General features: G+C 39.0%; 1 protein-coding gene across 1 annotated transcript in view; it reads right to left on the bottom strand.

Annotated features, from left to right (window-relative positions):
• The window catches only part of LOC121646338 (calsyntenin-2-like), a 311,928-nt gene extending 302,488 nt beyond the window's left edge, over positions 1–9,440 (bottom strand). The window contains exon 1 of the mRNA XM_041995254.1: positions 9,332–9,440. Coding sequence (XP_041851188.1) covers positions 9,332–9,395 — 64 coding nt within the window. The 5' untranslated portion in view covers positions 9,396–9,440. The remainder of the gene's footprint in view (positions 1–9,331) is intronic.
• Positions 9,441–14,222: the final 4,782 nt, after the last annotated feature.

Genomic DNA, 14,222 nt, shown 5'->3' with positions numbered 1-14,222 from the left:
TGCAGAAAAACAAGAGGCTGTTTGAGCATTAGCAGAACACAGGCAGAAGGCTCAACAGTGGCAAAATCCACTTATAGAGAACCTCTAAAGCTCATTTCTGAACACATAAGCCCTCATTAATTATTAATTATGGGCATATATATGCTACTTATTGAGAGTTTTATTCATACTTCAGCTGGAGTGGGATCAACAATGGCGAGGCTATTAATTGCTTCTATGATCCTCTTCAATGTAGCATTTTTGTTCATACCTCAACGCTGGTTTTTAGGCTGCCAAACAACCCCTCTTTATTCTTTTCCTCTGAACAAGTGAGGCTTTCGGAACTGTTCCTCTCCATGGTTTGACCTCACTGGGCGAGGCCTCTGGACCATGAATAATTAAGGGTGTAACATGCAAATAATGTTGAATTTTAGCCAGCACATTTATCAAGGCCCTGGGATCAGTCAGGCACGAACATTTTATAAATCACACGTGGATCGAATCGTAAGATCATTCCTGCAATTAGATATTTGCTCATTTCAATGTTCCTTTGATAAATGAGTGCCATTGTCACTTATCTGTTCAATCAATAAAAGCTAACTGTAAAATTGCAAGTTACCTTCTGAGAATATCAGAGAATTGAGACCAGCAGTAGTTCACAGCTTTTCCCTTCCTGTGGCAGGTAGACATTACAACCTGCTGTAGGAATGTTTGCTGTGAGAACAGCTGGATAGATAAAAGCATCACACAAAGTAAATGCTGCAAATCATAGCAGAGGTTCCTCCAAGTTGCTCTGCCACTCTCGCTCTGTCCCCGCATCCATTCAAGAAGTCTGCACTCCACCCAGAGTGCTCCACTTGTCAAATGTGAAGATTTATGAGTCACAAATACAAAGATCTGTAACTTTCACTCTGACCCTCTTCTTGTGCGTCCTGTAATTCTCCCTATCTTCTCACTGAGATCATTTCTCACAGGTCAGCCAGACCCAGCTGGAGGAGAAGGACAGGACAGACACTGTCTCTCATTGTAATCCTTTACTACTCATCAGTGTGTGTGTGTGTATGTGTCTCAATGTATCATCACCCTGGACTAAAAAACAGAAAAGAGCCTGCTTGTGAGATTGAACCAGAGCTAAGTGATTGGAAAGAGGAATGAGCGATAAAAGGAGCGTTGACGAAGGTGGCAGAAGGAGCCTCTTGAATAACCAGGAGAGCTCTCAGAGCAAATCAGAGTGTGGCGAGACACTTTAAACAACTTTACAGAGCTCATCATCAAGAAGAAGTGGAGATTAAGAGTGACAGTGCAGCAATGGTACATACCCACACAAACACTTAAACATGCAGCTGTGGAGACGGCATAAGGAGGTTATTACTTGAAAGTCAATGTGAGCTGAAAGTCACCATCTGGCTCGAACTATTTTATCATTTGATTTTTGCATAATATAGTTAGACAGTCCTACAAGAAGACAGATTCTAAAGCATATGTTGTAACATCGACCATTTTCCCAGACACATGAAAAATGATATACTGAAGCTACAATAAAATACCTACATTAGTCAAACATGTAGCTTCAATTACATGAAATCAGATTTTGTAGTTCAACAGTTTAAAATCATGCAGTTCAAGCATTAATCCAGAAGCATAAAATTTACCAGAATAATTCATGTTAATCACATAGTTCTTATGGGTTCAGTTTGCAAATCACTTTCACCTACAACTCCTGAACAGAGGTAGGCAGTAATGTGCAAATTCCTAAGTGGGAGTGTCCCTTGTGGTTGCCAGATCTGTATTTCTGCCAGATTCGTATTTTTGTCGACTGCGCATGCGCATCGCGGCGGCCATCTTGGACGCTGAAATACGGCAACACCGTGGTTCTTCAAGGAGCACCCCTTCATTAGGGACCTCAAACCAGCACTGCAGTGGCTTCGGGACAACCACAGCAGCCTCAAGGGGGATTTTCAAGAGCCAGCCTTTCTGCGCATGAGCCCAAGTCATCAGAGTGCTGTGCGTGAGGGCTTGGAGGCCAGTGACAGTGAAGACAGGGACGAATTGAGGGATCACTTTTTGTTTATTTTTGAAGAGATGGAGGATATGGAAAAATTCTTCGAGGAGTGTGGGGACGAAAAAAAACTTAAAGTAAATGCGTTCTGTGCAAACGCTTACACAAATATGGATACATAATGAGGTCACAACCTCCACCCCCTCTCCTTAGAGGATAGACGCTTGCTTTTGTGCTACTGTGTAAATAGTTTTCTGTTAAGCTAGGTGTAAATTTCTTATTGTGAAATTCAATTCATTTGTCAACGTGTAGCATCAATAAAAATCTTTATTCAAACATCTGCACATTTTTGTAATACTGAAATGTTCATAGTTCTCCACAAATATCTATACACTATTGTAATTTTGAAATGCACTTCAATTTGCTGTATCCCTTAAATATTGAAAATCTTAATGTGCAGTACATAGTTTTCTGCATGTTATACAGGATCAGGATTTGTACTTAGCTGTTATTTTCTCACCATATTGACAAAATTTTATTATGTGTGAGTCAGTAGAAATATCCTTTGATTTATTTCACTGATGTTCTCCTCCAGTGTGACCTGTGTTGTTACCTTTGGAATGCCATTATGTTATTATTTGACAACAATATTTAAGGTCATCAGTCACTATAGTGTATTGTTTGATTAAATTCTACACTTATGTAAATCCTCTTCATTTCAAATAAATAGGGTTTTTGTGGGTTAATGTTCGAGCCCAAATGTTATAGCCCTTAATCTTAGAGGAACCTTAACATGAAACAGGGTGCGCACATCCATAAACAAATTCCTACATGTGCCAGACAATTACAGTGTGGGCACAGTAATAATAAATATATATATATATATATATATATATATATATATATATATGTATAATATATATATATATATATATATATATATACACGTATATATATATATATATATATATATATATATATATATGTACATATGTATATATATATATAGATTACGTGCACCTCACAGACACAATATGTGCAGTACAGCTCGGGCAGCGACAACAAAAGCGAAAAAAGTTGTTCACCATAAGCTAAAAAGCGTCTACCAAAAAGTTGTTCACCATAAGCTAAAAAGCGTCTACCACACAGATTTGACTAGACGGTGTTGCCGTATTTCAGCGTCCAAGATGGCCGCCGCGATGCGCATGCGCAGTCGACAAAAATACGAATCTGGCAGAAATACAGATCTGGCAACCACATCCCTGTCTGAGGGTGTCCCTGTCAAACAGCAGCCATTTTCAGATGTTTGTACTCCAAATATGTCTTTGCAGACCGTTGCCAGGACAACTGTCTGCACATAACTTTGTAACTAGCTTTGATTTGGATTTTGGTAATCAGAAAGCTTGAAATTTAGACGTGTAATGTTAGTTGAATATTAAAAGATTTACACTTCTGCTTAAGCTTCTGTGACATGTTGCTGTTTAAAAACGAAGGACAAACTTTCATAGGTTTTTACCAAGATGTGTGCCTGAGTTTCTATTTATTTTTAGAAATAATTCTACTTTCTGTGTTAATGCTGAATATGAGTAATGTGTTAAATGGTAGTTCTGGCTGATACTGCTAATTTTGGTGTCAATCCGACAGCAAGCAAATCCAGGGCAAGTATCGCTGATACCATTACCCAAACCTTTTGCTTGAAATTTCACGATTATTTCATGATTTTGCATTTAATTATTGATCATGATCATAATAAAACAGAGTGCAAAGATTTTGTCAAATAAAAAAAGTTTTTTTTTTATTAACTGAATAGAATTACTGAGAAAGTAAAAATTAAGCTTTATGTTAGTGAACTAAATTAAAACATCAACAGTGTAACAAATAATAAAATAACTTAACAAATAAACTAAACAAAAGCAAAACCTGCTATTAGTTTGCTCTCATTCACATTCTTTCCCTTTTTGACCCGAAAACCCTCTGCACGAAAAAACATCAGTCTCATCACACTGGTATCGATCGATACCAATACTAACCTTGGTATCAATAATTTAGATATTTGGATCAAGCTGTTCATACCTATTAATTGGAGGCACACTAAAGCAGTGGGCTCCAATTTTCTGACTCAGACATGGAAAAAAATTTGTTTTATTTTTTTATTTATTCATTTATTTATTTATTTGGAACAGACGAGATAATGCACAGTCTGTTAGTCTTTGAAGTTTTAGGCTTTCTGCTTACTGAGTTTTCGCAGCAACATGTTTCCAAGCTGTTGCTACATCCCTGTTGCCTTTCTGGTGTTTTATTCCAACAAACCCAGCTTGCTTTGTGTGTTTTTGTTTTTTTTTCTAAAGTTCACACCAGCTGGGGTAAACATAATTAAAGTGCATCTCTGATGAAAACACTTGAATCTGCGCAATTAATTAATCTAGTTGTACTATTTTTAAAAGTAGTTGTAATAAATTAAGTACCTCATACTCCTATCATACAAGTTCAAATGGCACAAGAAAATGAAGTTAGATCCTTGGGAAATATGTTACATTCACTCTTATATGTCTAGATGGACATTTACAGTACCAGTCAAACATTTGGACACACATCCCCATTAAATCCAAAGGAAATGTGTGTCCAAACGCTTGACTGGTACTGCAGGTCAGTCAATAATATTCTGTCTTGTTAAATTAAAGTATTTATTTTAGGTTTTATTACATTCACCTAGCACGTTTTTTTTTTTCTTTTCTTTTCTTTTGAGTGCACATATTTCTGAAAAGCAACAAAAATGTGGCTACTTGATTTGTTTGTTTAAAACTTTACCAAACAAACACAAATACAGTATTATATTAGAAAACATAGAATCCCAGCAACCTACTCAAATACTATAAAGGCATGTTTTTAATTGTGTTAGATCAAAATTAATCTCAGTCACTGTTGTTTTTCAAGCTTTGCAAGAGGAATCTGAAATAATCGCTTACCTTACACAAGTAGATGGTAGCTTATGTCTGTCGCCTGAGCCTTTGTATTACCTTCACACAAATGCAAGTAATTCATGCCATAGACTCAAATGAACACTACTGGATATTTGTTTAAATTTTCTAAATAAGTTAATGTCTCCGTGCAGCGATGCAGGCTGACGAGGCAGGAGGCAAACCGGAGCAGAAGTTAAGATGTTAATTACAAAAACTGGACTAACAAAGATGAAGACTTGGGAAACATGACAGGTACATTACAATGACACACACACACACAGGTGGAATAATAAAGAACAGGTGAAGTGAACGAACAAAATTAACAACACAGGAAGCAAAAAGCCAAAGGAAGATCTACAAAATAAGACAAGGAAAACAGAACTACACAAGACAAGTCTACTAAATCCTTAACCAAAACCCAGAGACCACGACAGTTAAAGTTGGTCTAAGAGGACAAAATTACCAACAGCTTAGAGATTGTTGCATTTCAGAAAACTTTCTAGTTTTTCTGGATTGGGGATTTTAGCTGTTGTGCTTCCTTGTTTGTGTGAGTAAGAATTTCCAAAACTCTATTAATTGTCAGTAGTTATTTGTAAATCTGTAATTTCATACTAACATAGACTTTTCTGCATTGATCATGTGTGTTCTAAAGCTTAAGTTTTAAATTTGCTTTTTTTTTTCTAGACCATCCTTTGAACCTTATCTCAGTTCTCGCTCCCCTGATCTGGCTATGACCTCCTTCCTTCTTGCATCTAAAAAGAACACTTGAAATTCAATCTTAATCCTGAGGAGAAAAAAAACCTGCTTTGGCCTTGTCTCAGATCAAATGCTCCATCTCTTTCTGTAGGGCAAATCGATGGGCCTTGGCAGCCTCAATACTCACTGCCAAGTATGGTCAGCTGTGACCACTCAAAGGAACCAAAAAAAGAAGACGAGGAGTATAACGAGACACCTACTCACTGCATCCAGTTCAAGCAGTTGAGCTCATGTTCACACACTCTATGACTCCCCTCCCTCCTACTCTCCTCATTTTAACAGCAATTATTCAAATAAAGGACATAATCTGTCCACCTTACATAGGTGCTCAAATATTTCTTAATGGCTGTTTGTCATGCTGTCCTCTTAGGGAGGAGCTACACTCATCCCATTCTTTAGAATAAGGCAAAAAGGGAAGATTTATATCTGGAGTGATGTTAATAAAACTAGTATCTGTTCACTAAAGAGTTAGGTTTAGTGTGCATTGAGGAACTGTTAATCTGGTGTTGCGTGATCTTCAACAGATCTAGAATCAGTGCTTGTGGGATTACAGAAACCCTCCTTCAACTTATGACTCCATCTTTTGTCTCTGAAGGTTGTAGATGTGTGTGTGTGTGTGTATGAGTGGGGGTGTCAGTGGTCTGGCACTCTTCCCCATCACAGCGGCCACTTAAGCCTTCCTTCCTCTGAAAATACACGCTGCAGAGGGCTTTGAAAAAGGAATAAAACGCAAGCGTTTGTAAATAAATCTGTATTGTTCCTTCCTGTGGCTGAGCCGCGGCAGGCCGGACAGGATTTGAGCCACATTCTGTGTCACAGCCTCGTTGGAGGATTTATGGAGTACTCCCATAATGCACTTCCTCCTTACAAAGAGGGGACATAAATCTGCCCTGTTTTTGTTTGTTGTCACCCTTTTTTATTTGCTAATGGGAACCTCAAATGACTATCACCTTGACTTTCTTAACACCTCCTACACACTCACACAATCACTGCCATCCATGCAATGCAACATATACAAAACCACACACAGAGAAGGATTAATTACAAAACCTGCCTCAATCCATCCTGTAACTTCACCAGGACACATCAGAGTTGCCATGGCTGGTTACCAAGGCGGCTTCTCCAGAGACCGAATATTACATCTTGACTGTGTGTGTGCTGAGAGACAGCATAAAAATGTAAAGCGTGTTTATCTGGATATAATAAAGCAGCAAAAGGGTTCCACCAACAGAGTCACACAGTGGGCAGATGAATTAAAATACACCGTCTTGGTAATGAGCTATTTAAATTCAGAGTTCACATTGCTTGGAATTACACAAAAACAGAACTCCGGGCAGCACGGGCAACAACTCTACAGCTCTTTCTGCTTCGCTGCCAGAAGATTCTTCCTGTCGCTCGGCGACACGGTCGGTCCCGGGGAAATCGTTTGAGCCACAGCATGTATCTGTGAATGCAATAATTCCTTTGTAAACCACATCACTTCCACGCCCGTTTCTGCATACTTGGCGGCTGTCAACATGCTGGCTGCACTCTATCACTCTCCCTGCACATGCACAAGCAAGCCTGCTCTCTCTCACACACACAGAGGGATGTTAACACTTCAAGCTCTGATTATTTCCAACACATGCTCAGGAGAAACACACATAGCAAGACTCTCTCTCTCTCTCTCTCTCACACACACACACACACACACACACACACACACATATGCATGCTCAGTCTGTAGTGAGGATTCCAGGATGATAGTGATTAAAGGAACTTGCACATCCCAGCTTTTCTGGAACGGTACAGTGGTTAAACAGAAGTATCAGTGTTATCTGTGTTATCTTATCAAAGTTATCTGGAAAGCAGTTTTGCATTGTGCATCTAAAGAGGCTGATTTTTTTTTCCCACACATGACTTGAAAGCATCATTTCAGCTGTTACTTAAAAACCGAAACAGGGGACCAGATTCAAGGATTAGAGATGGGGAACATCATTTGTTTCAGCTTCTGTTTCTGACAGCTGTGTCAGGAATGGGAGGAAATGTAGTGAGGGCCATTTTAGCAGCAGATAGACAGTCCAGAGACAATACACTTTTATTTTCCCCTGATTTCAAGTGCTCTGCACAATGGCTCTGGGGAATCAATTAAAACCACGGCTTGCTTGGTTTTTTCCACCTCCACTGACGCACCAGTAATTTGTTTACTTCACAGGCAAGTTCTTGATGGAAAGAAAATAATCTCTACTCAGAAGGAAACTATTGTTTCTTTCTAAACAGGTAACACACAATCTCTTCCCCAATTTATCCCTAAGGCCAGCAGATAAGATTCATCCCATTGTTGTTTGCAAGTGCATGTAGGGCCAAACCCTGACCCCTGGACCAGGTCACAGCCTGCAGCAGGATTATTAGCATATGTTTTCTTTCCACACACACAGCAAAGTTTGCAGCTGCAGCGAGCCAGACAGCCAGCCAACAAGGAGGCTCCATGCTGTGTCAGGAGGCAAGGAGGATGAACAGCTTATCACAGCTATAGTGTCTCTCAGCTGCCAGACGAAACTGACAGGTGTCACCTTGTTATTTCATAGTGGAAAAGCCAGCCCGGGCCTACAGGGAGTTGATTAGCACGAACCTGTTGCCACATTTACCATCTTACCTACGGCACACGCCGTCCTCACTGGAGAATAGAGCAGTCCCACTGCAGCAGGGGTACTGGGAGACTAAAATTAGTTCAGCAGTGAAGCAAAAGAAAAAAAAGTGTCAACAGTGTGACACACATCTATGACATCTGGATGGGAACATTTGTCTGTGTGTTAAATAACTGTTATTTTGGAAAGTGTAACTAATTGCTGCTACAAATGAGAATAAATTGATATAATTCATGCAGTGTTAGATGTTTTCATGGAAATTTTGGTGAATTTTAAACAATACTTGGCTTCAAAAACCCAACTGGTACAGATTTGAATCTGTATCTGTGTGAGCTCAATCTGGGTACTTGTGGAAGGTCTGCACTCACTGTCAAAGATATTTCTATCTCTACATTTCAAGGTTTGGGAGTAATTTTCTCCTGCTTTCAAGTAGGAGCTTCCCTCAACGTGAGGAAACTATCGGAACCTAATGCAACATATTTGCAGCTTTTTGGCTGAACAAGCGTCACAACTTGCTTCACACATTATTTGTTTCACTTTTCTCCGGCAGTCAAAAACAGAAACAACAGGAAAGTGCCTCAAGCTTATCAAACTGTTTGATGGCGTTTTTTTTCCCACATCCAGCCTCTTTATAAAAATATAATGTAACAGTAAATACGAACAGATTAAAGTATTTCAACGTACTAGAAATCATCATCCTCTTGATGATAACACGAAAAAGGTCACCTTAGAATATGTTTTGACAACCACAGAATCACTCATACAGTAGCCTACAACTGATGTCAGAGAAGATCAAACTAACAGCTTGTACACCTGAAGTGCTCAGTTTAAGACCTGAAAGAAAGCAGTGCTCTCACTCAGGAAAGATTACCAAAACAAACGTAGTACAACCAGCGCAATCAGCAATGAGTTTTGATTCGGGGGGATGTTTTCTGCATCCCCACACCAATCACTCTTAACACACTCGCGCAGCGCAGCGCACGGAGCGGGCTGCCCTTCACCTACCGTACCTTTGGTGAGAGCGGCGCTCAGCCCCAGAGCCACTACAGCCAACACGCCGGCTATTCTCAGCATCTTCTCGTTGGGAGATTCAGTCCGGGAAAAGAGAGGGACCACAGCGACCTCCTCCCTCCTCCTTCTCCCCCCCTCCCCTCCCCCCCCTCTCCCTTTCTCTCTCTCCTCTCCTCTTCTCCTGTCCGCCCTCTCTTCTCTCCCTCTTGTTCAGCGAGCAGGTTTTCTCCTCTCTCTTTGAGCAGCGTGGAAACAGTTCACTGATATGTGGGACAAGACAGGCTGTGTGGAGTATCAAAAATATATATAAAAAAAAAGGGACGGGGGGGTGGGGGGGGGACGACACCCGGTATCCGCAACGCAACTCTGCCCGCGCCGGCACCGCGCGCGCCGCACCGCTGGTTTGTTTCTGTGCGGACGGAGGAAGCAGCAGCCAACGTGGTTTCTGCTGGGATGGGACCAGAAAGCGGCGCACCCGGGTCCACACCGAGCTACGTCACGGGGAGGAGAGAGATGGTTTCAGGCACTTTTTTCCCACCCGCTCACTCTCTCTCGCTCTCGCCTCCTCCACCCTCCCCTCCTCTCTCCTCCTCCTCCCATTCCCTGTCTGTGGAGCTCACTCCGACGCTGAGGACAGATGCATGAATGCAAAAAGAGTTCATTTTCACTGACTTAATAAGCAAACTCCTACATGCCTGATATTAAAATCCCCAAACACGTGGATCATGCATTCATATTAGATGAACAATAAACACCATCAAGTAATTATAAATCTTTTAATGAACACAGATTAATATAAGGAAATAATCCATTTTAAAGATACATGTAACACATCAGCGCTTTTTTTATTTCTTTTTAATCTGCATCAGTAAATAGTTAAGTAAAAATAAAAAGCCATGAATTAAGCCCACTTAATTCTTTTGCAGGTGATTAAAACTTAGTTTGTTTATTTCAAATAATTTGAAATCAAGAAAATTGTTGAACCATGTTCATTAAGTTTGTTTCACATTGGAAGTCAGATTTGCTCTAATCATTAAGTTTCTTTCAAATATAGAATCTGAACCATTTTCACTCAATTTAGCAGAAAGTCAACTTAAAAGATTTAAGTTATACAAAGCTCTTAAAGACTCATGGGAAACTCTTTTAGCCTTTTGTAATTATACCATATAAATTTGAATTATGTGCTTTTTTTTCTTGTGTTATGTTTACATTTAGAAAGTTTTGTTGAATGTTAAAGTTGGCACGTGGAGGGCACCACAGGGCAAGACACCCACCACCACTGCTGCTGGCCCATGCAGTAAGTAAATGAAACAAAACTACAGTTTGACATGTATTTTTATCACTGTCACAGCCCCGCCTGCTGCAGTATTACATGCTTGCTTTATAGACTAAAGCAACATGTTCAAATGTGCAGTTTTTACAGTTAGTAAAGTAAAATGAGATGTTATTTTAGGATAAATTATCTATAAATGTGCAGCGTGTAACAAAAGTTAAAGGTCAGTTACAGAAAAATGTAATATTAAAAACTGTTTCTACTGTATCACATCACTTTACTAAAACAACTTTTCTGTTTTTATTCTCTTAGAAAAAGCCATTTATATCTCCTTGCTATGGGTCCACATGGCAGCTTCCATATTTGTGCCATCATCTTTGCTAACGGGTCTCTGGACGGAACACGGGGTCTGCAACCTGCAGCATTTGAGCCGCTCACAACTCTTCAGCCCTTCGGGAATGGCTGTGCAATTCTGCAAGAACATATTCATTTCCATTTATTGCCAGCAATGCTGGCTTGCACATGTTTGATTTGTGGTGATAAATTAGCAAAGAACAAAACATGTAACATTGAAAGACACTTCCAGAACAAACACACAGCATTTGCTGAAAAGTACTGGAAGAAAAAAAGAAAAGAAAAGAAAAAGAAAAATGAAGCCATTTCAAAACTTCTGTGGAAATTTTTGTGTGTTAAATTTCTATGGAAACAAACTTCTGGGGCTGGAAGACCCAGCTCAGGCCCCTGAGCAAGACCCTTAATCCCCAGCTGCTCCCTGGGTGCCGTAACATGACAGCCCATTGCTCCTAAGGTAACTATAATTAGTAAAATACAGGGGAAAAATAAGGTGTAAATAATATAAATAATGAAATCTCAGCAGTGCAAATATACTTTAAAGGAGTAGAAACAAATTCCCAAACTAAATTACTGCTGCAGGTTTTGTGGCAACTCCAGAGACACTGATACATGCACGGTGCTCACAAATGGAGAATCCACAAAAGAATCATTCATTAACCTCTGGAACTCCCCTCCCCCTGACAGCCATACCACAGACTCTCTTCCACTCTTCAAATTACAACTGAAAACACATTTGTTCAGACAGACCTACCACACCTGATCACACACTCACTGTCTTTATGTTGTCTTCTGTTCTGTTTTGTTTTGTACTTATTGTTTTTATTCATTTTAATGTTCTTCTGTTTAGTGTCCTTCAGTGTTAGGACTTAAGTCCTTAGGTGCTTAGGTTATTATTATTATTATTATTAAAATAACAAGAGCATCTATTCTTAGAATTAAAACACAAAAACAAGCGTGAAACAGTTCAGAAAATTAGAGATACCAATTTTTCCACAAAGACCAAAAACAACAGGAGCATTGAAATGACAGCAACCATCAAGACTCAGCTCCAGCAGACTCTGTGATGAGTCAAGTAAAGTCAACAATACTGAGCAGACTGAACTGCTGTGTAGATGTGAACTCTGATGGTGTGCCCGTTTGACATGCAATAAAATGTTGACAGTTTTTGCTTATTTTAAGTAATTTGTAATAGTGAAACAGGTTTTGTGGCTCTGAACTATGTTAACTTGGTGGGACAGGCTGTAAATATGGTTCTTTTTTAAGGAAACGTTGCAGACCGCTGGAATGGACAGATAACTGTGTGGGAAGTGAGAAACTTCTGAGCTTTAAAACTGCAGTACTGGATAGTTTACTAAAGCACTGTTTGGGAAAAGTGAAGCCTTAAATGGCTCATAGAACACAGTACACATGTACACAATGTTGAAGTTGCATGTTGTGCAGCCATCGCTGCACCTGAGGCTGCTGGTTCCACTCACAGATGAAAACATGTTTATGTCTGGAAGATTTTTGGCCACTGATGGCCACCATCCATTCACAACTGGGCTTAGTATTGGAAGTAATTCTGATGCCCATCTTTACAACTAGATGTCAGTCATTCCTATGCAATACCTTTAATTTGGAACAACTTATTCAGATTCTTTATTGAAAGAAAATAAATAATGAGTTCATGTGAAGTTTAAAAAATGCAGGTTAAACTAAGTATTGACACGCAACACTAAAATATTAGATGTGATAGATTAACTTTTTTTTCTTTTCTTGGTTGAACCATTCCTCTTTGTTTCTTCTCTTGTTTGTGTCAGTAGTATTGTGGTAAAAGTTTCTTTGACAAGATAATATAAATGAGTGACCGAGCTGATAGAGACAGAGCTAGTTTGCCGTACTCTATATACAGATTTATGTCAAAGGACCAAAGATAAATCAGAGGGGCTGAGAAGGCGGTATTTCATCATTTGGATATTTACTGACATGAAACCAGGTGAGAATTTTATGAGAGAAAATGGCTCTTTGTAGGAACAGAGATCAGCTCACAAAGATCTAAATTATGACCTAGACTGAAGAATACTTATAGCAAAACATCAGAGTCCAAAAAGGTACTAAACCAACTTTAAAAACAGATTTTACTCAGAAAATTTTAACTATTTAAACACAGTTAAACAAAATGTAATTAAATGTAATTAAAGTATAAAATGGTCCCCACAGTGAAGGGTTTTAATGGAACTCCTGTGAGTAAATATAAATCATTAGACATTAGAAAAACAAAACTATTCATATGTTTCTGGGATTTTATTTCATGTAGAACATGTTTAACCTGCTTTTAATCATTTCAAACCTTATAGCTGCTTCCTGAATTGAGCAATTAAAAAGCTCTGTGTTTCATGGCTCATTTTTTCAATGAAAATGTTATTGTTTTCCACATTTCATCACAGAATGAAAAAAATACTCATTTCAGGTTTCCATTTTCTCTACAAGGAGCACATCTGCACACGAGCCTGTGCTGTGTGTTGATGCTGGGCAGTGGGATTAATAATACATTTTTTTTTTCAATTTTCCTGAGAAGCCTATCTCAACAGAATTTCTCTTTTCCCCTTTTTGGACTATCTCTGCTGGTTAAGAATTATTCTTGGAGGTAGAGGGAAATATTGCTTCTGTTATCAAGAGGGAGGAGGAAAAAGAGCACAAACAAATGACAATGCAGAGATTTGAATCAGAGCAGGCAATGATGAAATTAAATTTGGTCTTTTCACTGGGAAATGACTTAGATGGTCTCCTGTTAACAAAAGACTTCTTCAGACTCATGCACGAAAGAAGTGATGAAGAAACCAAGGTTTTGGCTTTCTAACTGAAATGTTAGGGTGCTCGGGGAATTTTAAATTAAATTTCTACCATGGAGCTTTAAAACTTCTAATGTAAGCTATTATGTGCCTAAAGACTCCAACATAACTACATAGCTACTTCTAATTATAGTTATAAATCGGAGAATTGCATCTAATATTACAGAAAAAGCTCTGCACAACGTAACTAATCTAAATGTAGCAAGGTAAGTCACCTGAGGGTGAAGCAGGACAGGCTACTTCCTAAATTTAATATGAGTTTTTATATCAGCGAATGGGCTGCATTGGGCAAAATTCTTTCATTTTTTTCTCTGAGGTTGTTTTTAAAATTACAACCTGCTACAAATGACCAATTTTGTTAGAATCCTGTTTCCGCTCTCCAGGTTTTCTATGCTTTTTCATTATTGACACACATTATGCCCACTAGGTGAA

This window comes from Melanotaenia boesemani, chromosome 9 (genome assembly GCF_017639745.1).
Source record: "Melanotaenia boesemani isolate fMelBoe1 chromosome 9, fMelBoe1.pri, whole genome shotgun sequence".
Lineage (NCBI taxonomy): Eukaryota > Metazoa > Chordata > Actinopteri > Atheriniformes > Melanotaeniidae > Melanotaenia > Melanotaenia boesemani.
This window is presented reverse-complemented; position numbering and strand designations above follow the sequence as displayed.